This window comes from Condylura cristata, unplaced genomic scaffold, assembly GCF_000260355.1.
Source record: "Condylura cristata isolate star-nosed mole 26May11 unplaced genomic scaffold, ConCri1.0 scaffold00011, whole genome shotgun sequence".
NCBI classification, from domain to species: domain Eukaryota; kingdom Metazoa; phylum Chordata; class Mammalia; order Eulipotyphla; family Talpidae; genus Condylura; species Condylura cristata.
This window is the reverse complement of record NW_004567112.1, coordinates 8,077,082-8,102,596: the sequence shown is the minus strand read 5'-3', so window position 1 is coordinate 8,102,596 and position 25,515 is coordinate 8,077,082. Positions and strand designations below refer to the sequence as shown.

At 48.1% G+C, this 25,515-nt stretch overlaps 1 protein-coding gene across 8 annotated transcripts in view; it reads right to left on the bottom strand.

The window, feature by feature from the left end:
* Positions 1-14,479: 14,479 nt before the first annotated feature.
* The window catches only part of GFRA1 (GDNF family receptor alpha 1), a 198,528-nt gene continuing 187,492 nt past the window's right edge, over positions 14,480-25,515 (bottom strand). For 6 of the 8 annotated variants that reach the window (XM_012723754.1, XM_012723755.1, XM_004680412.2 and 3 more), the window contains exons 10-11: positions 19,158-19,211; positions 14,480-17,645 (exon numbers count right to left, since the gene is read on the bottom strand). In XM_012723754.1, coding sequence (XP_012579208.1) covers positions 17,493-17,645; positions 19,158-19,211 — 207 coding nt within the window. In that variant the 3' untranslated portion in view covers positions 14,480-17,492. The remainder of the gene's footprint in view (positions 17,646-19,157; positions 19,212-25,515) is intronic. The other 2 variants (XM_012723759.1, XM_004680413.2) reach the window with 1 other exon arrangement.

Genomic DNA, 25,515 nt, shown 5'->3' with positions numbered 1-25,515 from the left:
GTACACAGTGCTGATTTGTCCTGTCAAGCATTACACTATGGAGCATATAAAGCTCTTCCCCTTGCAATTAAAAAGTTTCTTTGAATCTATGAAAACACTATTCCTCACCAAATACTCAGTTGATCCATTGAATTATATCAACATTGGCCACTGGTTTCCTATCTTATTCTAATTTGCACATTTTTATATTCAGATTTTCCCAGCCTGTCACTTCATTTGACACATCCCCATCTTTCTTTGAGTAGAGCTGTACTTTTTGGCGCAAGTTAACAAGGCTCATTTTGTCCTTGAGCTGGAATCCATAATTTCTCCAAAGATCCCTGGTTTCTTGTAGTAGAGAATGAATGTATTTATAGAAACCTAGACCTGGTCTGTAAGTGTGTGCACAGACTTTGGGACGCTGCTACTCCCCGCCCTATCATGGAGCTATTACAGGCTTTGTTCCCCAAGGTTTATGAGTGTTTCTCTTCATGCGGACAAGCAGGCACCATTAGAAATATTTGTTTCCTCAACAACTTACCTGGCCTTATACCACCTTTCAGTTAGACAAGTGTGAAAGGGCTTCAGTGTCACTACAAAATAGACCTCAACTCTGCAGTTTGACTGCAATCCAGTAATTTTCAAAATGGTTTGTTATCCAATGGATTTGTGTATAGGTGACTTGCTTAATAAATTTATAAATTATATAGGTGATAGTTAAAATATAATTTTTAAAATAAACATTCACTGATACTCTGAAACATTTCTTCAGGCCTTTGAGTTCTGGCCACTGTGGCGTACAATGCCCTAATGTTTAGATTAATTCACACCATTAGCGAAGAGGGTTGTACGCCGAATCACATGGATCACTAGAAATGAGCTTCTACCAAATCTAGTATGCCTTCTCTGGACTTGCATTTTCTGACCTCCTTAGGCTATTTTTGTGTTGACACAGCCTGCCTCTTCTCCCAGGAGGAGGGCTCCAAGCTGGGGTGGGCTCTGAGGAGGGTCTGAGCAGTCTGCTGGTTTTTTTCTGAGTGCACCCAACAGACAGTCACCTTTCTGTCCCGGTAACTCTGCATAACTGAAGCTACTCTACCGTTTGATGTAGATGTTCAAGGTATCACCCCAGGTAGAAAAGAAAGAATGTGAGCTTTGGAATCTCATTTTGCGACATGTTCGCTTTGGAGTCAGATGCTTATTAGCTTTTCTGTAAATTGGTGGAAACAGTCCTGTGTTCCTGGTGGGCTCTCTTGGGTCTTGGGTAGTAATTGTGAGGGTGTCTGCAGAGCTTCGTCAGTACATGGCACATAGTAAGGGCTGCCTGAGGGTGGCTGAGATGCTGAGGGTGTAGTTGAACGTGGTGAAACTTTTCTATCATGGGTGATATCTGACCTCCAGGATTGGAGAAAGGCTTCACTGTCTGTGGCAGGGCACCAGCATAGAACTGCCCATTTGGATCTCCTCAGCTGCTCACAGAACTTGGATAGCTGCAGTGCTTTTGGGAGGAATCATTGACCAGAGATGATTCCAATACAAATACCGGCTCCCCCACTCACACCAGACAAGCTTCTCGACCAGCTTCTTTGCCAGCAGGTTAACTAGCCTCGGTCTGATAGCCAACAGAACATTCTCCCCTCAGTCTCCACCTCCACCTGGTCCCATTCCTGGAAGGATCTCTGAGTCTCTGGCCCCCTCTAGCCCCTTCCTTGTGTACCCCAAGTCAGGGATTTGTAACCAATATGTGACATGACAGTGACTCCCCAGTAGATAATATAGAAATGAGAATGGGGAGGGTGGTGGAGGCAGGCGAAAGGATGAAGATCCTTGCCAAACGTCACCTTGCTGTTGACCCAGAACTTACCCCAGAGCCTCCAGAGCCCCGGGATGCATTTTGCAAGTCATCACAATAGCCAATTGCCTCCCAAAGAATTCCCCGCTTCTCTGGCTCTGCGCCCTGATTCCTGTTGCTGCAGCCATCACAGGAGAAACCTCTCAGGCCTCTGACTGTGTTCTCTCCTCACCTTAATGTGTCTACCCACTGCCACTGCCTGGCTGTGTGCGTGACCTTGGACTTGTTGCTTAATATCTCCCCCTGTGACTCAGTTTCTACCTGTAGTAAATGGATTTGTAGTGAGGACAAATCCAATGATGCTTATAAAATGGTGTCTGGAACATTATCAGAAAGTGTTCAGGAAACATGAATCCATGATGTATTTGTAATTCATGTGCATGTTTTACTTTTTAATGGCTTTATAAATTCACCATCTAGTGTTTAATATGGGATCTGATAACAGAAGGATTTGTTCCATGAGAACTTGAACTCCTGATAGCTTTGCAGAGTTGTGGCTTAGGGCTTCAAGATCATTATTGCTCAAAGTGGAAGCAGGATGATCCTGCCAAGCAGATGCCTATTTCAGACCTACCGAACAGATGTTTCTGGAAGTAGTTTCCAGGGATTTGCTTGTCAACATAATCCAGGGAGGCTTTCAATGCCCTGCAAAGAACCCCGATGTGGGTGTTAAATCCTTGCCTCTGGTTCTGTACTGGGCTCCTGGGGCCTCTCTGAGTGTCGAGAGGGTGATTCCCTGGTCTCATTTCCATCAATCTACCTGTATCAGCTTGTACTTTCAAAAGCCTCTTCCTGTCCCTGCTGGCATACAAACAGCTCCATGCCGGAAACAGTGACTTCAACCCCCAAATCCTTTCAAGTTGGCTCTTTTTCAGCTTGAGTCAAGATGTTACTTAGGGTGATTGGTCTGCTGGAGTGGTCAGGGCTCACTGTGGAATAGTTCCCCACGAACAGCAAAAGACCTGCGTTGTTTGTTCACTTGCCTTCATATTGAAGGTGTATTTTGGTTGTATAGAGGCACCTAATTAGTTACTTGCTATTCTTCTGTATTTCCACCAACATTAGACTGGATTTACGTCGTGGAACCAGCCATCCATATAGTATGTGTCATAATTACTGTTTTGCAATTTCACACCAGCAAAAATTTATTAAAACTTCACGACTCATTAATAGTAAGTGATCGTAATCGCTTAATAGAAAAGGAAACTGTGCTAATGATGGCAGCTTTGATGAACGTATTTGACCTTAAGTCATGAAGTCAAGTGAAATTAATATCGCTAAGTGCCGAACATTTGGGTTTTTACAATGCACATCATTTCACTCATCATAAAAGGCAAATAAACTAGTTTTGAGTTTGACTAGATTTGAAAGCCTTTTAACTCTTCACAACAAATTAAGGGGATGCTAATGAACCCCTATACAAGGATAATCAAGTGACAGGATGTGAAGAGATGCAGGAACGGCTTTTTCCTGACTAGCGCTGGAGCAATGTTATCCAGCCACTGGCTGAGTACATTACTAGTGGGGAGAAGCCTATGTCCAAAGAGTTTAGGATCTGCGAGATGGGGAGGGGAGAACTGGGAGTCCTTTGAAAGCTTCTCCCTCTTCTGACCAATTTCGTGGATGGAGGTGGGCGGGGGGGGGGGGGTTATGAGGCAAGGTACCCCTAAAGAATCTCAACCCGAGATTCTTTACTATGGGGACCCCATGGGGATGCTATCGGATGGGAGGGCTGTGTGCCTGGCAGAGAAAGGAAAGACCAGCACATACACTTCCACAAGAACAGGGCCTACGTTTCTTTGCTTTCCAAAGACGGCGCCCATCGCTGGCAGGCCACCAGTGAATGTGTCCATGGAAGGGGCAAAAGGCAGCCTGGCCTCCCTTCCAGAGGAAGTGCCCCTGCCCACTGGTTAGCCCACTGGAACTTCTTTGGCGTTTGCTGCATTCTCTCTATGACCTCAGCTCTTGGCGGCAGAGGGGACCCATGCACCCACCCCCTGAGGTAGGTTCTGACAGATGGAGAAACTGAGGCTCAGGGAGGTCAAGTGACTGTTTCAGAGTTTGTGTTGTTCACCACCCATTGGGGATACATAGAGGAGCCTGTTCTATTTGGGGGGCATGCTTCTAGGCTTGCGGGGTGGGGGGAGATGCTCCTGGACATGGAACCGCAAGGAATGCTGGGGCCAATGGGGTGGCCTGTGGGAGACTGGGAAAGAGCCGGCAACCTGGGGCAGCTTGGAAGCGGCAGGTGGGGCGGCCCGCAGGGGTTGGTGGGAGACCATGGGAAGGGAGGAGCGAAAAGTCGCAGGTGGAGGCCACAGGGATGCAGGGAAGGAGAAGGTGAGCTTGGGATTCGGATGTGGGCAGAGATGGGGTAGCAGCGAATGCTGGAGAAGAAGATGGTGATGGGGCCTGCAGTCTCACAAACTTTACAATGGGTTCTGGGGCCTTTCCCTCTCCACCCCCAAGTACCTGCTGCTCCAACAGCTCTCACATCTGTGTCTGACGGTTCAGTCCAACCTGGAAGCGACCTTGTTCACCTCCCATCACCACGCATCAAGGAGTCTAGTCACCTCCACCTCCCGTGTCCTTCTGGCATCCCGCGAGGAGTGGGCGCCCCAGACCGCGCTCCACCTGTTTGTGTATGGGGTCTGCAGCAGCGCTAAGAGTTCTCCTGCCTCTTTGCACCATGCGGACATAGGGTGCCTTCCTGCCTCCGGCGCTATTACCCCTCCCTGCCCGCGGGGTCCCTCCGCTCCAGCCTCCCCCGCCTCTCTCCCCATCCCTCTGCGCCCGCACACAGCACTGATATTTCTTTTTCTGTTGCATCATGTCTGTTCTTTCCTCAGGGTCTTGACACCACCGTCCCCTTGCCTGGGAGGGTTTCACTGACTTCTGGAGTCTTCGGAGCATTTAGACTTTACAACTGAGGTCCCTTCTTCCTGTGTCACCCAAATTAAAGCCGTGTCTCAGCCTTTTTCATCATCATGTCTGTTTATTTCACTATCATGATGACCTTACCCTTGTGTGGTGCTTTATTATGTTCCCACCGTGCGCAACTTACCCAGATGAGCACGCGCGCCCTGGAATCCCTTAAAGGAAAAGGTGCGATAACATCCTTATTTTACAGATGAGCAAACCAAGGGCCCTTATCGTTGTCACCTCTTATTTTTTATTTGTCTGCCATGATAGATATTCTTCCTATCGCCATGGAAGCTCCATGACAGAAGAAGAGACCTGTGCTTTTTTATCCTCACTTTATCCCCTGCCTGGAAGGATGCCTGGCACAGAGCAGACATTGACACATGAGGAAAACCCACAGACTTGGAGGTGGAGGGGTGAGGACCTTTGTGTGGGCAGGCTGGTTGGAGATGGCTGGTTTTCCCAGGGAGGCTGGAAATACTGGAAGCTTCCACGGGGCATACAGAAGGCAGCCCCTGAGTCATCTACTGTCATAGGCACCAAAGCGACACAATAGCCAAGGTCTGCACTCTGTCTCAAGGGGACAGTGTGACCCAAAAAGGCCTGAAGACCCGAGACAGCCTTCCTGCACTGGGACAGCCAGATGAGAAGCACAGGCGAAGTCTGGAGTCAGAACTCATTAAAATGTTCCCGATGAAACCGTCGCCTGAAGGACTGTTCAGTTTCACTGTCAGTAAATCCCAAACTAAGAAAGAAATCCAAACACATACATTGGTTCTTCACATTACAAGAGGATTACCCATTTAAAACCGCGCATTTCTTAGAGATGTAATCCCTCTGTGGCTTTGAAAAATGATGCAATTTGCAGGGAGCCCCTCCTGGGGCTGGCGATGGCAGTGGGGTGGCAACACAGACCCTCCTCTCAGGCACGGGATGCTGGGTCCCTCTGACCCGGGGGTCTGGGCCAAGTTACTGCTCATCGGCAAAATGGAGAGAGCAGCACCTGCCTCACACAACTGGGGTGAGGAAGTGAAGTGCTGTGCTACTCGGGGGTGGGGGTTAACCCCACAACGAACAAGGGCCCAGGGACCCAGGCCCTTGCTGGAAACATGAGAAGGCAAGCGGGGACTGGAAATGGCCCGGATGGTGTGTGCAGAGCTGGGGGAGTCCCGGGACCCCCAGGGGATCTGGGCTTTGCTGACTCTGAGCTAGGTCTGTGGGTGGGTTAAATGTGGGGTTCCCTGTAGGGCGGGGTGCAGCCAGTGCAGCGGCACTAGAGGTAGCTGGGTCCTCTGGAAGGCAGTCCCGGCTTGCCATCTTGAAGCATCTTAGTGTTCTGGGGAGGAAGCCACCATCCGCCGTCTGTCCGCTCCTCTTGCTGGTCCACCAGGGCCGGTCTTGTGCTCAGGTGAAATCACTGTGGTCATTAGCCCGGTGCTGAGCTTCTGGACTTGGCAATACCCTAGACTACACCAGCACCCAAAGGATATTTACTCCTGCCTTGAAAAACTCTGTGGAATCAGAAAACAGCATGTAGATGTGCTGGGTAACAGCTGATCGTCAATCAGCATAGTTTGCAATGAACATAGCTTGCAATTTTCTTGTGAGCAGAAAGACAGCACGACGGGAAGATGGAAGCTTAAGGTGGTCACATGGGTGGGGAGAGACTGAGCAATTGCCGCTACCTGAAGTCATCTCCACACCTGACCCCATAAAAGTCCTTCTGAGCCTCTTGTTCTGTATTTTTAAATGGGGATGATCAACTGTCTCCCCATCCCCAGGGGAGAGATCGAAGAAGAAGGTGTGGGAAGGCACTTTGCAAACTGAACACACTTCTGAATGGCGGAGACATTGTCTGATTATCTACAGATCCTCCAGGGAAAGAGATGTTTTGGAAGCATGAAAACAAACAAGCTTGGTATCAGAGTGTGGTTGCTTTTCTTCAGTTGCTGAATGGGGAGGAGAGTATCGATGAGGAGCGTATTACCGGAGGGCTGGTGGTACGTTTCCTTCTCAATTTGGGCGCTCTTAGACTGACATCCTTGCAAAGGAAGGACTGAGAAAACACACTGTCCAGTGCTGCTGTTGTTCTACTCATTCCCAGGTCCCGAGGCAGGACCAGCGCAACCTCTCCAGCTGGTGGAGTGGACTTGGGGTCCTCAGAGTCAGGTGTTCTCTTCCCTCATTTTCCAGATGGGGACACAATTCAGGGCGAGAAAGGTACTAGGAAGTTCATGATTTCCCTGGGCTAGCGAACTGGCCAGGGGTATGTTTCCTGCCCTCCATTCTGTCCCCCATGGCTAGAACCTGCTTTACTCCAAACCCTCACTGGGCTAACGAAGAACAGGCCCAGGGTGTGACAGCTGGGGGGCTCTGAGGAAAGCGATGCCCTCCCCTTACCCCCCCCCCCCCGCCAAGGTAAACTCAGGTCATGCACTTCCAAAGTCATGCACTCACAGAGTGGCTACGTTTTTTCTGGGCATAGGCTGTGGGTAAATTATATCTTTCAAGCACTTAGGCAGCCTTTTGTCAGTCGGTGTTAACTGTGTACGTTGCAACTCCTTTAATTGGTTTCATGTCTAGAATGAGGGACGGAAATGGAAGCGGGCTCTCAGGGGAGCAGTCCTGGCACTCCCAGGGTTTGTCATATTTCTTTTTAAATCTGCCGTTCTTTTCCTTAAGGCGAGGGAGGTAATCTCATTATCTTTTGAAGGCAAGTTCATGCTGCAATATGTCAGCTTGGGCTGCTCTCATAACATGGCCCCAAGTGTGGGTGGAAGGAAATGAAGTGGGGATGGGGGGCCAGGGCGGACCTGGGTGTCTTCCTGCTCAGAGACTTTCTGCCGGCAGTGAGAGCCGCACCCATGGCCTGGAAGCAGGAACTGAAATCCAGCTCCACTCTGCTTGCCTTGGCCATGTGGCTTTGCATCTGTGACTTGCCCTTTCTGAGCCTCAAGCTTCCGTTGCGTTGGAGCAACAGTGAGGACTGAGTCAATCCCGTGCCTGGAGCCCCTCCATCCTGCTTCTGGGGGATGCATAATGAGCCCCAATAACCAACCCCTTTACTGTCACAAGCCCTCTCATGGTACAGTCCACATGCAGGTCTGTGCCTTGATCCTCTCGTCACCAAAAAGAGCTGACCCAGCCTCCCCTTGGGCTAGGTGGGTCCTGGTTGCATGTGATTCCAGCTGTCACCAGCCAGAGTGAGGAAGTATGTGAATACCCTCCAATGTACACAGTGTACACAGGTGTCTTTCCCCCGAATTGCAGCAATAAATCTTGAACGATGTTCTGCAGGGCAGCAGCTCGCGGTCTCCTGGGCTCTGAGGCACGTGGCTAGATGCAGGGGAGGCACGAACTTGGGGGGTAGGGGGAAGGCTTAGAGTCAGGGCTGCTTCAGCTCCTTCCTGCTAAAGAGCAGAGGTCAAAACCTGAGCTGGCTGGCAGCAGTTGCAAAGCTCATCTTTCCTTGGCTTTTTATTTGAAAAAATTGGCAAAAATAATACAGATATGGTAAAAAAAAAATGTTGTGTAGGTGTTTACTTATTCACCCATGAATGGATCTATCCATCTCTCCATCCCTCCCTCCATCCCTCCATTCCTCCCTCCATCCATCCATCCATCCACCCATCCATCCTTCCATTGATCCATCAATTTATTCATTGATCCATCAATCTATCCATTGATTTACCCATCCATTCATCTATGCACCCATACAGCCAACACCCATCCATCCATCTTCCCCCAACATCTATCACTTACCTACTTACCGTCAATTTTTCATCAATAATCTGTTTCTAAAATGCATACAAATAGGAGTGTATCTTTCACTCTCCCATACTTTGCCTTTCCGCTTACTATATATACAGATATCTTAGCCCACTTTCAGTCTCATTTTTTTTTTTTTGAGTTATACTGTATTCCCTTATCTGGCTGAGATCTTTAACCTATTCGCTCTCAATAGACATTCACAATGTTTCAGAGTGTTTTTTGTTGCTGTTGTCTTTTTTTTTTTACAAATTATTCTATGGTGAAGAATCGTTTGCTTGCATCTTGGTACACGGTATAAGGCTGCAGGGTCACTTCCTGCCAGTGGAACGTCCGTCTCACCGGGGAAGTGGACTTTAAATTATGGTACATATCATCAAAGAGTTTTCAAGAAAAGAAAATGTTCCCATTTACACACACACCTAAGACCTCCTCAGGCCACATGCTCACCTCTTCTCTTAAATATGGTGAATTCTTAGTCTACAACCTGGATGGGAGAAACCTCACATGGATAAACCCCATCTGCACAGCCAGCCCTGCCTGTTTATGAGGCTTTATGGATTCTCCTCATATCTTTCACATCATTGTGTTTTCGTTTATGCTTTATTTATATCACCCAATACAAGCAGTCTTGTATCTTGTTCCTGTCACAGCTTTTATTCACTTTCTTGGCATTTCTCTCAGGGTTTTATTAGTCATTTCTTGTTACAACTCCTAAAATTTCTATCACCTGCATCCTGGGAATTTGGTTGCATTCGGAAGATGATTAGAATACTAACCGACTGCAGAGGAAGCCTGCAGTCCTTCCCACAAAGCTTGCTGAGTTGCTGCTTCTGTTTCCAGATCAGGGCTACAAGTGTCCTGCTCTTCCTTAGGGGTCCAAGTCTCTTCCCCATAAATGAACTGGGTGATGTCTGCTTAGGCTGCTCTGAGAAACCGAGTTGGGGGACATGTTGGGATCTGTGGTTTTGTGTTACCTCAAAGCACCAGGCCCAGGTCAAGTGATCACACACGTTTAACCCGGGCTGTGGAATCTGGCAGAAATCAGTCTTGGGCATCTGAAAGCAGGTCCAGGAAGCCAGGGAGCAGGAAATGCAATGGAATTAAAAATCACAAAGAACGAAAATACATGCACAGAACCCCCATGAAACGCGGCTCCTGTCCCACAATATAAACAGGAAGGTTTCCTTTGCAGACTGAAACAAACAGTGGGGAAGTTAATTACCGTGTCTGAGTTTTTTAGATTTTGTCTTAAAAACCCTGGGTGTTGATCGGGCAGTGGAGATGATACATTCCCCAGAGAAGGGAAGGATTATATTCTGACTAATAGGATGCTAACGAATCCAAGGTGTAAAACCCAACAGCATGCCCTGTCCTCATCCTTCTCTGTTGTAATCAGCTAGATGCTGGAAATAAGGAAACCACCCCACTCTGTCTTTACCTTTTATCAAATTGTCTTTTATAAATTGATGCAAATAATGGCACACACATCACAACTAGAGAATACAGCAACCCTATCCTCTAATTATAAAACTGCATTTTGAAAACAAGTAAATGTCAGGTAGGCCCTACACTAGAACCTGGTTCTCTGGACACACATTGAGTGATTAAGCTGGGTGGGTCTCAAATAGCCACTCTCAACCAGGCTGATTTTGCCTCTGCTCCCCCTCAGGGGCTGGACAATGCCTTGAGGCTGGGCGTTACTACCCAGGCCTTGTGGGGAAACAGCTTCTGGTGCAGAGGACCAGCTATTCATCCCGCCCCTCAACCAGGAATTATCTAAAAGGATCAGTTCCAGCCACATTCAGTCCCCAATCTCAGACATCTTAACAACAGATTTGTATTGGTTTGTTGAATTCAAAATCATTTCCCAATGAATGATGGTAAAATAAAACAACTCCATTACTATTATGTTGCTTTTCTTTTCTTTCTTTTTATATATATAAAAAAAGAAATAATGTTTATTAGGATATTCTGGGGTGAGAGGCCTACATATATTCCGTAGCAATTGAGTCTATGCTGACAGAAAACCCAAACATCACAAAACCACTTCCAAAGTCCAGGGAGCAAAACTCCAGGTCGATGTTGTTCTGTGGTGCTGGAAGTAAAGTTAATTTGCAAAATATCTGTGTGAGGAAGTCCGCAGGAGCGAGCCCTAGAGAATGTCCAGGTTCTTCAGGAAAGCAGAGACACATGGGATGATGAGATAAATGTGTTGTCGTCTAGAAATAGAAAAGTCAGGAAACATACAAAATAAATAGGCAGCAGAAGGGTGTCCCCTCTGGGTCTCCTCCTAACCAGATATGGCATTGTAGCACAGCTAGCCTCAATGAGCTCTGACCCAGCTGGGTGTCTGAACCCTCACCCCGGACAGAATTCTCTCATTATCCTAAAAACCATTGTCCTTATCTCTAGCCCATCAGTATTGCTATCCTGCATGAAATAGGAGCATCAGCTGAAACATACCCTGGGGTTAAGTGTAAAAAATGCAACACTACCCAAAACAGTAGGAAAAAAAAAATCCCACATCCTAAATCTCACACCTCTTCTCAGCAGGAGCTGGATTAAACAAGAGAAAATCATTTCAATATCAAGGGATAATGCACAGGAGATGAGAAACTCTTTAAAGCAAACTGTGTGGTGAAAAGTGTTTCTCCCCTTCCCTTGGGGAAGAAAGGGAGAAGACAAGAAAAGACAGATAATTAGAAGAACGAGAAGGCCCTGGGTTTTAGGCTTCTGAAACCATCTCCTCAACCCTCTGAGGACAATGAGCTATTTGAATCCAGAAAAGCACACCAGCAATGTCTTATTTCTTTAAGACCCAAATAAGGCAAGGCATTCTCTTTCCTCCCATGTTTCAGAAATGCCTGCAGCTAAAGCTAAAAAATGAAAACCATGTTCCAGATCAAGCACGCTTGCACGCCAGGAAGATAACGTGGAATCCTACAGCCCCGAGGCTGTGGTGACAGAGAGAAAGATGGCGCTGGAGATGACTCCAGGGGCGCCCCGCTTAGAAGGCCCAGAGCACCCTGCTGCAGGCGCGGCCAGCCCAGGTGACCCACACCGCCCTTCACCCCTCCAGCCCTCCAGCAGCCCTGCCTTTGCCGAGCTCAGACTCTGCTGCCTCCTCCTTTGCCCCTCCTCTAGTCTGCGGACCTCCCTTAGGCTTGGGAGGGGCCACTGTGGGTATCCAGAGCACTGCTCTTTCGACTGTGCCCTCGGGGGTCCTTGGAAAGTAGCTGTAAGAGCTGTTTCCCTTGCACCGGGCAACGGAAGGCTGGGGCGCCCCACAGCAGGCCTGCTGGCCAGGCTCATGGCCCGTGGTTCACAGAGTGACCCCTCAGGTTCTCCCTGGCTGGATGCTCAGGCTGAGGGTGGGAGCGCATGCCTGCTCCACAGAGGGGGCTGGTGGCCGTGCACAGGGGCTGGGACTTAGCGCCCAGAGACTGAGCCGAAAAAACAGTGTCACAGACTATTTATAAAGAGGACTGAGATTGGCTGAAGGATGTCAAGTCCAAGATTCGGACAATCTGAAAATGTGGTGTTTACCCAGGCTCCTGTCAGAGGCCATACTTCTCATGTTACTGGTGAGGGAACTTCAGCTCCGTGTGATGCTTCGTTCAGTGGGGGGCAATATTCTGCTGGAGTGGGTGCTGGAGTGGGTAGTCCTGAGTCTGCTCCCTGGGGTGCCAGCTGGGGCTGCCAGCCCTGGCAGAGAGGGCGGGGGGCCCATCCCTCCTGCCGCTCTCCTGCACGGGAAGTGATGGCGACCTCAGCAGACCCTGGCTGAATTCCCACAGCCCACCACACCGTGGGTGTTGTCTGTGGAGGGTGCAGGGAGGCTGTTGATCATGCCCAGCTCCTGCGGGCAAAGGCGAGTTTCGCTCTTTCTCAACAGAGACCACAGTGTGCAGGCTTACAGTTGCTCTCATTCTCATGCTTTCTTAGACCTTTTCTCCAGATCCCTCTCAGGAGCTCTGGGAGGCAGACAACGCAGTGCTGTGCAGACAGCTTGTCCTCACCACTGGACTATAGAAGGAAGCCCTTCGGTGTCCTCGCGTCTCTCACTGGCTCCGAGTTAAGTACCTACCGACCGTGGGTCACGCGTTCTGCTAGCAAAGGTTGGTGAGCGGCAGGGAGAAGCTGTTAAAATGAAAGAAGGGGCCAGAGTCTCTGGCCAGACTCTTGGCTCTTACTATGAAAACGAAAATGGGGTGTTAAGAAAGCCTGGCCTGGGCTGAAGAGAAGAAAATCAGAGAAAACCTTCCATTGATGCTGGTGCTGGTTGGCAGCTGCCCTTGAGCAAAAATAAACACCCCCTGGCAGTGGGACAAGATGCTGATATTGGCACCTGCCAGAGGCAGGCAGCCGAAGCCGCAGCTGCGCTGGTCAAATGAGCTGGAGCCCTCAGGGGGCTGAGACCTCGCGGCTGCTCGCAGGCTACGTGTGACTCTCTGCAGGCAGTGTATGGACCGCCTGGGCACCTTCCCCATCCCGCTGGGCTGGCGCTCAGAACAATCAGGAGTTGCAGGTGGCGCTCCTCAGGGCTGTCGCTGGAGGGAGCAGAGCTCATCAGCGTGCCCCAAGCAACAAAGGGATTCCTGGCCAGGATGTGGTGGACCAGGCAACCCTGAGGAGGAGCTCAGGGTAGGGGCCGGGAGGACGAACTCCCCACTTGGGGATTAACCTCATCCTCTTGCTACCTGGCTTCTGGTCTGCTTCCAAAAGCCGCTGTCAGGCAGAAACAAAGAGTCAGTATGGCAGGGCTAAATGTAGTGAAGAGGAAGAACTGATGAGAAGAGACCCTGACAGTGAAGCAGAAGGAGGAGGCGCTTGAGAAAGGAACCAGCCAACCTCTTAAAACAGCTTTGTGAAATGCGTGGCCCGTCCCACACAAGCCAGGCTGCAGGCAGTGGTGAAGCCCACAGACCGAAGCCCTCTGCAGTGAACTGGTGCTCCAGAGCCCCAGCACCCCACTTTCCAGCTAACAGACCAAAAACAAATGGTCACTGAGAACAAAAGCTTGAGAACACCTGGAAGTCAGTGATGCCAGCTACCACATGGCATCCCGTGCACAAGAGAAGCTTCTAAGGGTGCCTAACCGAATCCCCAGCTGTCTTATTGTTATAGAATTTCTCCAAAGAAATTCCTTGTTCTGTCATCCAGACTTTAGTTTGGCTGGCTTCCCACAAAGGCATACTCCTAGCGCAAGGAGCCCTGACTGTTTTGTTAGAACAAGATTCCTACGTGCACCAGCCAGGGACCGGGGCCAATTTCCAGGTTCTCTTGCTCTGATTTTGCTCCATTTCGCCAAACCCCCAGCTCTGTTTAGCCTGGCTCTTCTGCCTTCACCATGCCTGGTCCTTGCTAATCCATTCCTGTCTGTGGCTACTGCGTTTAGGTCGTTCTTGAAAATGGGTCTCACCTGGTCTCCATTGCTTTATCAAAGAGCAGAAGCAACAAAGATCACAGGTGATGAATCCCGAAGATCAAGAACAACGTAGAAAGAATTAGAAAACGAGAATTCATTTAAGCAGCCCTTTAAGTCATGTGTGAATAAGCCCCTGTGTGTGTCTGATGAGGTGAATGAAAACTTATTTTCCAAAAAAAAAAAAAAAAGAGCTCCTCCGAGGCCCCTGTTTTGTAAATAACAACAACAGAAATACATCTCTGCTGGATTCTAAAAAAGGAAGTTGCTAATTATATAAACTCCCACAGCTCCTTCAGCTCTTTTCCCAAGCACTTTACCCTAACTCAAAAATGCTTCCGCTCTCCCACTTTCCTTGTTCAGCAGATGGAAACTTTGGGAGGGACTGATTTTGAGTACCAAGAGGCAGGTGGGAAATGGGATGCAGCTGGAGACAACCCGCCCTGTAGTCTTCACATGATGGGGACAGTCTTAATATAGAGCAAACCGAAGCCACCACGGAGCTGGAGGGACGCTGGCCTACATTTGATGAATTCCAAGACACAGCTTCTTAGACTGTTTTTATTACAGGATAAAACAATTATTAAAAAAAAATGAACAGAAACCACACTCTTTCACACTTTGGATAAAGTTTGCTAGGCTTAAAGAAAAATAACCTATGTAATACACAATTTATAATTTTTTCTACCACTAGGAGGTTTAAAAAAATCAGATATGGAAAAATAGGTATTCTGGTGGCTCCTGAACTCCCTCTTTCTTGTGCTCGTCTTCCTCCCTGTGCTCCATGACAAAGACACTCAAGCACGTGGTCAAAGACAGTCAACGTTACAGTGGAATGAATGTGCTTCTGGTCCATCTGCGGTAGCGTCTTTGTTCTCTGACGTAAGTCGAGAATGTTCAATCCTGACCCAGGTGTCTTGGTCTACAGGATCGTAAGCTACTGTTTTGTCCAAACCAACTACCATGAGATGCTTTCTGTGAGAGGCTCAGGCCTTATCAGATGGTCCCTTTCATGTAGGGACCAAGGAAAGGAAGTAGTGAGTCTTTTGGAGCTGCAAGAGGAAATCAGATAGAAATTAAGAAATTTAAGTCACTTGCCTGCTCTGGAGAAGGGCAAGTGACGGTGTTTTGGGGACACCGTGTTGAACTGAGATCACAGCAAAGGGTGGAAACACTTGCCGGCTGGTTGGTAAGAATCTCTCAAGCACGCTGTCGCTAAACTTCTGTCCCGTTTATTTAATCAACGGTTTATTTTCAAATGGAGGATTTAGGAACTCTAATGTTTATGTTCCTATCTCTGAAGAAAAATGAGATCTTGTTGGTGATAGATGAGGCCTTGCATAATTTAATTTATGAGTTGCACATCTACGCATTCTTCAGCGAAGACTATCCTTGTTAGTGCTGATTACCACCCGCTTCCTCTCTGGTCATGTGAAGCTAATTAGCACTGCTGTTTACTGCAGAAGTAATCAATAGCTTTCTCCAGTAGATCACAGAGACTCAGAACCTATGCAATTAGCCCAATGTAGATACACAGAGATACCTTAATTAAAACTAAATATGCTCTGTAAGAGATATGCTTTCTCAGATGACTGTAATTCCAAACATTTCGACACATTTAATGTGTTTATTTGAAGTAAGAGTTTTTAGGAAATCTTTCACTAATCAAATTTGATCGGTGAACTTCCCTTGAAAACATTTTGAAGTGAAAAAAGTCGGTACTTAGTAGTATATATTTATGTTTATTAACATTTGGATATAAATGTACTTCAAACACCAATAGAGCTAAAAGATTATGCCTTTAGCCTGGATTGAATGGATTCCCCACCCTGTCATTTGATTAATTTTACAAGGCAAACACCAGCGGGGACGGCCACACTCCTCCTTCAGTCTCCACTGCCCTGGGAAGAAAGCTAACACTCCCAGCAGCCGGTGAAGATGGACTCTCCAGTCTATCCTCAGTCTGGGAGAAAGATGGCTGCTTGTACCCGGTGACTGTATGTTCTGAATCTTGCCATTGCAACCACACTTCAAAAGTGTACTTCAGGGTCTCCTCATTGAAGGATGAGACGATGGAAGATGATGCGCTGTGAATGAACAGCTGCCTTTAGCGGGTCTGTGCCAACCGGCACATCTCCACAGCCCTCAGGCTGACCCTCGTGATCCACAGCCTTCCTCCTTTCCCACATTTTTGGTCACAATCTGCCATGGAGGACACAGGAGATGCCAGCAGGTTGCCAATGCCCTTCAGCCCATACTGCCCTCAACAGTAGCCAAGTCCTCATAGCAGGGACTAGACAGTCCTTAGCTGTCCCCAAGCACGCGTCTGCTTCAGGAGAGGGGCAGCACGTCCCACCCCGTGTCCCAGCCAGAGCTGCCTCGTCAAGGAATATGGAGATCCAGGGCGGGATCACCACGTCAACTGGCCAGGTGCCTGTTGACATTTGGAAACAGTTGCACGTGGCCACCAGCTTCCACTTGGGCCTGCAGGCTTCCTTCCAGAACAACGGAGGACAATGCAGGGCAGCTCTGCTTCCTCCTGCCTGTCCACACGGACGTGGTGCAGTGCTCTCTGCGAAACTGTCTCCTTGGAGTCTGCCCGTGAAAAGCCATATCCGTGTCGCTAACATCGGAGCTGACGCTACTTAGGGGAGGCAAACAAGCTCTGCGTATTTTGTATTAAACCAGCAGTAAAAAATGAAGACGGTATCATTACTTTCAAAATATAGAAAGCCAATAGTTGCAATCATTTAGTAATAAAACTTTTTTTCTACATAGAATCGCATACGTGTAAAGTCAGCTGTCAAATGTGTTTAACGCTTGTTAGTTTCAAGCTTCTCGCTCAGGTAAGGCTGAGGGGCGTGGCGTTCAGGGGCCCGGGTACCCTGAGGTTCACGCTCACTCTCATGCTCTATTTTGGCTACAGACAGACACGCCGTTTGGATGGGACAGGTATTTTCTGCTTTGAAGGTCTATGCAGAAACTGCTGACGAACACACACCTGGGTGTGGAGAAGGCTCGTTCATCTAATACCGTGAAGGTGGGCACAAGCCTGTTGATCAAGATTCTCTGAAGGAGAATCCATCACTGTGTGACAAAAAAGCTTGACATCCGGGGGAGGCTGCAGTTACACCATCAGACACTGAAACTATGACACAAGCTACAGAAAATTCTTTAGAAACAATAACCCCTCTACGAGTAAAGGTCAGGGTTACAGGATTAAAATCATCATCATCATCTTCATGAAAAGCATGGCCCTCCCCTGCCTTACCGCCACACCTAAAGCTGCCCCTGTTGGCTCCAGCATGCCCCAAAGCCTTCTGAGTTTGGAATGTAGCACTGCACTGAGTATCCTGTAGAAGCCCTAAGGATCACAAGAAGCTTTCTTGGAAAAAAGAAAAATAAATGTTCCAGTTGGATGAAACTGTTTTAGCAGTGTCTCAACTGAGCTCCTAAAACTGGAATTTCAGATATACAAGAGGACAGGAAACAGATAACTTGGTTTTTGTCTTTTTACAGGTCCATATGATTTTTTCAGTGCGGCTACGATGTTTCTGCCAAAGATAAAGAGAAGGTGAACAGGGTGGTTGCCACCAGAACCAGCAGTGGGTTCAGACCACAGCTTGGAGGCGCAGCTGACGGTTGTATGGTTATGTGGCTGGAGGCACCGGCGAGACCATCCTTCTCATAATCGCGCTGCAAGAAAGAAGGTTTGTATCATCACCCGCTGCATGGATTCATGCACCCCACTATGTATTTTTGGGCTCTTGCCCCATGCCCCCAAACAGCCATTCCTCTCACCCAAGCCCACCCCTGATTTTACCATGAACACTTTATTTCACTGACTTGATATTTTATGGGAGGGATCGTGACCTTGGTAAGAACTAATTCTTCCTAGAGGGCCTTGATAAACTGGCTGGCTAGCCACACTGCAGCTCCTCCATCCTAGAGGATTGAAATCCACTTTGGGGGGACAAGAAAAGAGCTCAGGGATCCCTGTCATTCTCCATGATCACTCCAGCGCTGGGCTGACTGCATGGGGATGCTTGCTGTCCCTCCCCATCATCAAGGAGGGCCTGAAGAATCATCTTAGGAAACATGCCCAGGCACCCGTAGAGGTTACAGATGGTGGCCAGTTCTGTCCTAGATTTTTTTTTTTTTAATTTATTTAGTGGGCCCTCCCAGGTGGCACAGTAGGTTAAAAGCACAGCACTAAGAAGCTAAAGACACTTCAGCACCAGTTCGATCCCCGTGCCGGAGCTGACCCACATGGAGCGGCAGACCTCTCCTGACACTCCTGCTGCTCCCCTCAGCAGTGTACTTCATCAGTGGGCCTGTTCTGCTCCCCACTCTGTCTCTGGTGAATCCTCTCACCACCCCTACACCTCTGGCCTGTACACCAGCTCTGTATGCATAACTAAATAAATCTTAAAAAAATTTTTTTCTTTAGTTATGCATACAGAACTGGGATGCAGGCCAGAGGTGGTGAGAGGATTCACCAGAGACAGAGTGGTGAGGAGAGCAGGCTGAGGGGAGCAGCAGGCAAGTCAGAAGAGGTCTGCTGCACCATGTGGACCACCTCTGGGGCTGGGGATCGAACTCGCACTCTCTTGCAGTGCTGTGCTTTAACCCAATGAGCCACCAGGGAGGGCCTCAGTCCTAGATTTTACAGATGAAGGAGGCTGCCCTGCTTGTCAGTCAAAAAGCCCAAAACAAGCCCAGTCTTCCAGACTCTCAATCAGATAAGCTCCCAGGGTCAATCTCCCCAACCCCATCCCCAGCATCAGCTGGGTAGGAGACAGAATCACCCTCTCCTCTGTTATAAGTTGGGAAAGGAACACAGCCGGCTCTCGCAACCTCTGGGCTGCTGTGGAAGTCAAAGGAATTGTAGCTAGGGCCAGAGAACTCTGGTAAGCAGAGTGCTGTTCTGCTTCTCGGGGGCCTGGGGAAATTCATGCGGTTGACCTCAGGCCGTGGTCCTGGAACAGTGGCCTTTCTGCTGGGTCCAGCCCCAGGTAAGGATCCAGGCCCCACACTTAGTTTTTACCTTTGTTCCCTGACCTTGCTCAAAGAACAGAGGCACACAAGGGCACCTTACTCACTTTTCTGGACCGAAACCTTGTCTTTGAGCCCCTCACCTATATTCTGCTTGGGGGTGGAAGGTTACCTCTAGACACACATGGGGACCCAGAGAGATATGTCACTTACATCAGAAAGACAGAGGTGCGTGGTGCCCGACACATTGGATTTCAGCTTCTGCGCCTGGGGAGAAACACACACAATATGGAAGAGTAATTACCAGTGACCAGTTATCAGCTGTCCAGGGCAGGGCCAGTGACAGAGATACATCAGCCACCACCGAGAGCCCCATGTATAATTTAAAATTTTCTCGCGGTCATGCAATGGATGAACAGGTTAATTTTAATAACATATTTCATTTAACCCAGCAGATTACCATTTCAGCATGTGCTCAATATAAAATTAACCAATGAAATACTTCACATTCTTTCATTTGTGTGCAGTCTTCAAATTCTGGTATGATCCTCACCTACCCCCCTTGAAGACTTCATCACTGCCTGTGCCTCCAGGGTAGGAGGGACAGGAGAGGAATAGGTCACTAGATTAAAAAAAGTTTGAAGTCAATTATATTTTGAACTCATTTATATTTCTGAAATTTTTGAATAGTGGGAAAGTGTCGAGTGAGAGTTCCCATTTATTGGGAATGTGCCAATGGAGTTCAGTGTGTTCATTTACTTACTCACTGCTCCGATCAAGAAACACACGCACTGTGTACTGGCCACATGGTGATATGGCAGAAGGGAGGGAGCCCAGGGCCACGGGCTGGCCTCTTGTGAGTCAATGACGCTCTGCTGGGAGGCAGAGCTCAGGACAGAACTCTGTCAGACAGGACCCTCAGGGGCACAGTTCAGGGAAGACATCTAATACAGTAAACTGCTTCTGGAAAGTTCCAAGGAGGCTGGGCTACAATTTCCTCGCATCGGAAAGAGTCTGCACTGGGCTTTCCTTCATTGGAGGAAAGATCTCATTGCTCTAAAAATTTCTGTGAAAAACTGCTGATCCTGTCTATCCCTTGTTTGTTACAGGAAAATAATCCAAGCACAGAAAAGTAAAGTGACTGATCCAAGATCACACAGCAATTTACTTACAGACTCTGGATATAAACCAAGTCCTCAAATTCTTGAATGAAAATGTGCCTTCTTCTGCTGTACAGTTTATCTCAGGCAATCCTGGCATGCTGACGCTTCATGCTCTCCCTGTCCCCAAATCATGACAGCCCCCGCTCCTCCCCCAAAATTGGAGCCCTTTGGCACCAAAGGACAGGAAGACCCTGGCTGAGAACTCACACCCAAATGAAGATCTGAGCAGCCAGCTTAGTGAATGGCAGGCTGCCTTGCCCGGCACAGGAACTGCTGTAACTCACTGTCCATGTGTCGGGCTGAAATGACAGCATGTTCACCCAAGGAGTAATTTATTGACCATAATGCTACTTGGGAGGCATCATAATCTTTACCTATATTTGCATATGCCAGCTGTGAATATGAAATAGGAACCTTTAAAGAGGCATCAAGAATAAGACACTGTGAAGCATCCCGGAGCTGTTCAAAGGTCAGTAAATGTTATATATAAGAGGATCACAGAGGAGAGTGGAAGAGGAATTGAACCTTACTCAAATGCCTACTTTTAATCTATATTAATAGCAAATCTGGCCCTGGCATTGTTACGTACAAAGGATAATGTGTAGAACTTTACGTGTTTTATTTCTGTTCAAAACTGGAATTGTGCCCAGGCACCAAAATGGCCTCAAACCATCACATTCTGTCTTTTCTTTTCTAGGCCATAATCTATGAAAGACATAAACTCTGCCAAGGGCCTTTGTATCACTAGAATGTGTGGAGAAGGCAGTCTGACCTGTAGTTGGGAACACAGAATGATTTCAGGGTGTCTGTGCTTGTGATCCCAGAAAAGCTGCATCTGGGGCCCTCCCAGGGTCTCCTTCCTACTTTGCTCTGGGGGAGCAGTGCCAGCAAGCTGTGGTTTCCCCTGAGTACAAGCTTCCTGCACCACTCGCTAGTTACACTTCTCAGTCACTGCAAGAGCCAGGAAGCACTGGTACCCAACTGGCACCTCGCCCCTGCCCATTATCAGATGGCAATAAAGAGATTTCCAACAGCAGCCTGGAGAAGGTCTCCTTTCTTTTCTTTCTTTCTTTTTTTTTTAAAGGATGTGTTTATTTACTTATGCATACAGAACTGGGGTGCAAGCCAGAGGTGCAGGGGCGCTGAGAGGATTCACCAGAGTCAGAGTGGGGAGCAGAACAGGCAGACTGGCAAAGTACACTGCTGAGGGGAGCAGCAGGTGGGCCAGGAGGGGTCTGCTGTGCTGTGTGGGCCCCCTCTGGGGTGGGGATTGAACTCGCACTGAAGTGGCTACATTGCTTGCAGTGCTGCATCCTAACCTGTTGTGTCATCAGTGACTGCCTGGAAGTGGTTTCTTTCTGACAGGTTTCCTTAGAGGGCTCTGGATCTGCATGGTGGCCATATGATCCTCACTTGACACTGATTGTTTAACCATCACAAAGGTCTAGGTTAGGCGTACACCTTGCTCCCAAGAGGAGGGACCTTTGGCCCTTCCCCCCACCCCCCGGGAGAGCATGGGGTACTGTCCATCGCAGGAAAACAAGTTAGACCAGCTCCAAGTCTGGGAAATTGCTGGCCTCTTCTTTCCCCAAGATGGACATCTTGTTGGGCTCCATATAAAGGAAGCCTGAACTCCCTAACGCCCCAGTGGCCTCACTAAATCTGGAGGCAGTAGCCTCCAGCCCAGCTCACCCATTTTGGGGGGTGTATATGGATAAACTACCGAGTAAAAGTAATAACATGCAATCAGCTCCATCGGACACTCTAAGAAAGGGCCTCTCCAGTTAAATATCCTCCCAACACACAGAAACGTTAGGCCTTCCAGAGCTGAGCAGCCCAGCACACAGTTCTTTGAACACCGCCCTTACACAGTGTATTAACACAGCCGTCAGTTGAAAGGTCGAAGTGTCAGTGGAAACCCCAGAACGGCAGCGGCAGAGCAGAGGACCCCTGGGGTTCTGCCTGAGTCTCGTATGGACCATAGGAAGGTCTGGGAGTCTGATTAGAAGGTGAAGAGCCCGTGCTACTGGTAGTTGGAATGGCAGGTGGAACCTGGATGACAGAATGAAAGGCCTGCAGGTGGCTATGAGGGCTTAAAGGCGCCTCCGAAGCTGTGGTGTGTGCTTCAGAATGGAGGCCAGTGCGCCTGCTGTCCTGAAGGATGTCAGTCACAGGTGGATCACTGTCACGCAGGAGGACACTGCCACACAGGGCATTCAGGGCCTGCAAGGGTTCGTAAGCTGCAGATGGAGGGGCAGAGCCAGGGGGTGGGCCTGTGTGCGTCTAGCCAGCTGCATGCTGTTAAGGCTGAACGCAGTCCAGATTCATCTGCAGATTCCAGAGAAATCTACTCAAATAGGCTGCACCTAAGAAAATTTGGCTCTTCAGGCCCGTTTTAGAAGGCTGAGCAACCTGTTATTTTCACATTCTAAAGGCTTTTATCCTGAGCATTAAAAAAAAAAAATCAGCAAGCTATCACTGTCTTGCTAGTCAGGTCTGATAAATGCAAACAGATAAAAATACAATGCACCCCCACTTTTCAACTGTTGCAAAAATACTTACATACTTTAAAAGTCACCTGGGCTGATGCAAATGGAGTGGTCCCAGGAAATGAAAAACAAAAAACAAAAAACACCACACCCTATTTCTGAGACTTTGTAAGGTCTAAGAAAGTTCAAAACTGGGAGCACACCTCTCATTGTTGAGTTGTAAACCAGTAAAAGCAACGGTGTGATAATGGAGGCGCTGGCACAGTGCTGGGGCCTGCGGTGAACCCCTAGAACCCTACCTGTTGACTAGCTATTCAGGGACCCCACACAGAGCTTGGCCAGCCTGCACCTCTTTAGACACCAAAACTGACAGTTGTGGCTTTGAAAATACGATCTACTTTTTTTTTTTTTTAAGGGGATAAAGAAGAAAAGAGAACAAATTTCATTTTTTTTAAATTCAATTTTACCCATTGTTACAGCATGTTGAAAATGAATTATTTAATCTCGTTTATGAAAGAGTGTTTCCTAACAGCCGATTCAGAGTTGCGTGACTGTGTTAGGAAAAATAAGAACACCCAAACACAAGATTTTCATCTTGAGAAAGGGGAAATGAAAGGGATGAGGGAGAAACCTGTCCCACACTCGGTAGCCATGTTGTTATTCTAGAAAACCAGGGGGCTGCTCTTTAAGCACTCCATCAACCTTGCCCTCCAGTACAAAACTGTCATTGGCGGCAATCTGAAAGTCCAGGCACGTCGAGTAATAGAATTTCCAGGGGCCTCTGTAATTGTGGGGCCAGACCTCTCCAGTCCCTGGCACCAGAGGGTTAATAAATGCACTAGATGCTGTTAACCTCTGTTACCTGGAGTCAGCACGATGTCGCTCTTGCTTCCCCCCAAGCCCCACTGATTAACAGTCAGAAAGTCTACCCTGGCGCCAGGGGCTTGTTCTTTGCCTAATGCGCAGGCGCATGCAGGATTTACAGCTCTAAGTTGGGACGGGATCCACCACTGCGCATGCTTACTCAAGATGTGCCCACAGAAGGGTCCCACGGTGCCTGGGGACAGGTCAGATTTTGGAGCAGCACGTCTGCTTTTTATGGAAATGGACACTTCAAAGCGCACCCATTCGGGGCCTGGCCTTTTGCTGTCCCAGGACTCCACTTCTGTGCATAAGTCAGTGTTTAATCTCGGTTTTTTTGGCAGCTGTCAGCCAGCGGGGCATGGAACATTTCTCTACTCTCCTCCATGGGAAAGAACAGCCAGTTTCTGCTCTACCTCCAGAAAATTAAACTGGAATAAGTTGCCCAATCCAATAGCAACAGACTGTCCAGGCTGCAGCCAAATGGTCATAATTAATGATGCTTCTGGTTCTTTTCTCCCTTGCTTTACTGATTAGAGAGATTTGCTATATTAGGAACCTGTTTGCTTAATGACAGAATACAAGCAATAAACAGAGAAATACACAGACTGTAAAATGCAATCAACTTTGCTCTCCAGCATTCACTAAGTACCTACCTGCATCTATCACACTTGTCAATACCAGTTTATTAGCATATGAGTCTCTTCTGCAGCATAAATTGGACCATTGCTAGGGAAAACCACTGCATGTGTTCTTCCTGAAATAGTCCAGAACTCAAAGCCATTTCTCAATTTAAATCCACACATCTGACATTTTCTTGTAAGACAAAACATAGGAAGAAGGGCGTGCACCTAATTCCAAGGGACCATTGCGTAATCTGCTTCAGAGTTGGCATTTTCACTGCATTTTAATAAAATACTCACTTATCACGTATTATATACAGGCTCTACAGGTACATACACTCAATTTTTATGGGCAGTTCTTACTATATAACGACTCTGCTGTGTACTTGATATGTATGCTTGCCTAATAATTCCTGCACAATAAAAAGAGAAAAGAGAAAATGCCTGCTTGCGAATCCAAGCTAAGCACTGGTAGTCTATCCAGTGCTTTGTAGTCTAATGCTCTTTTCGACTTTTGCCTGTTGAATTTGGAAGAGCTGGGGAAGGTTTTATTGCTGGTCTGGTCACAAACAGTTGGCTAGTTTTTCTAAAATCCCTGCTACTGTCTGTTTGGAAACACACCTTCCTGGTGATTTGCTTTTCCTACAATCTTGGTAACAACCACTGGGCTGAATAATGTGCCTAAAGTCAGCTGCGTAAACAAGTGGACACATAAATAAGGCTGCTCTGAGCCCCTGGGCTAGGGTGTTTGTCTTTCAGAACCTGTGCTCAACAGGGAAAGGATTCATTTTCTTTTCTCTACTCTGAATTCTACAGTCCCATGGACCCTGGCGCAGGCTGGCCAGGGGCTAAGAAGCTATGAGAGAGGAAGGGTGAGATGAGGCAAGTGTCCTTCTGAAGGCAGGTGGGGTGCTCGTTGTTGGGCGGCTTATCTAGCACATCTTTCCTACCTCCTTCCCTCCAGCCACCGTGTCTAATTCTGCCTGAACTTCAGCCAAAAGCCTTTCATGCTATGAAGCTCTGAAAATACCTTAGAAAGATATTTTACTCAGCATAGCTGAGGAAGGCCCACTGGGTGCTAAGTTTAGTTAGGCTGGCAGGCTTGTGGGTAGGTCTATCACGGTCATGAGGTGCGGGAGGTTTGGAGACCTGACGCCGTGTTTCTTCAGCCAGAGGATGCGCCGGCTCAGATTCTAGACCATCAGTTTAGATTCGGTTTCCAACAATTCAAGTGCAGTAAAATGAGCTGAAGCAAGATGGAGCGGGGTCTGGGGTGTGTGTGGTCAGAGGGTCGTAGTTTTGAAGGCAGGTGGATTCATGTTCTGGAGGCTAGAAGCTCTCAGATTCCAGTACCCCACAGCAGCCCAATTTAACTATGCAGTTTAGGTTGAGCTTAGGGCCAAGCCTAGAGTAGAAACCCTCTTGCCTGACAAGA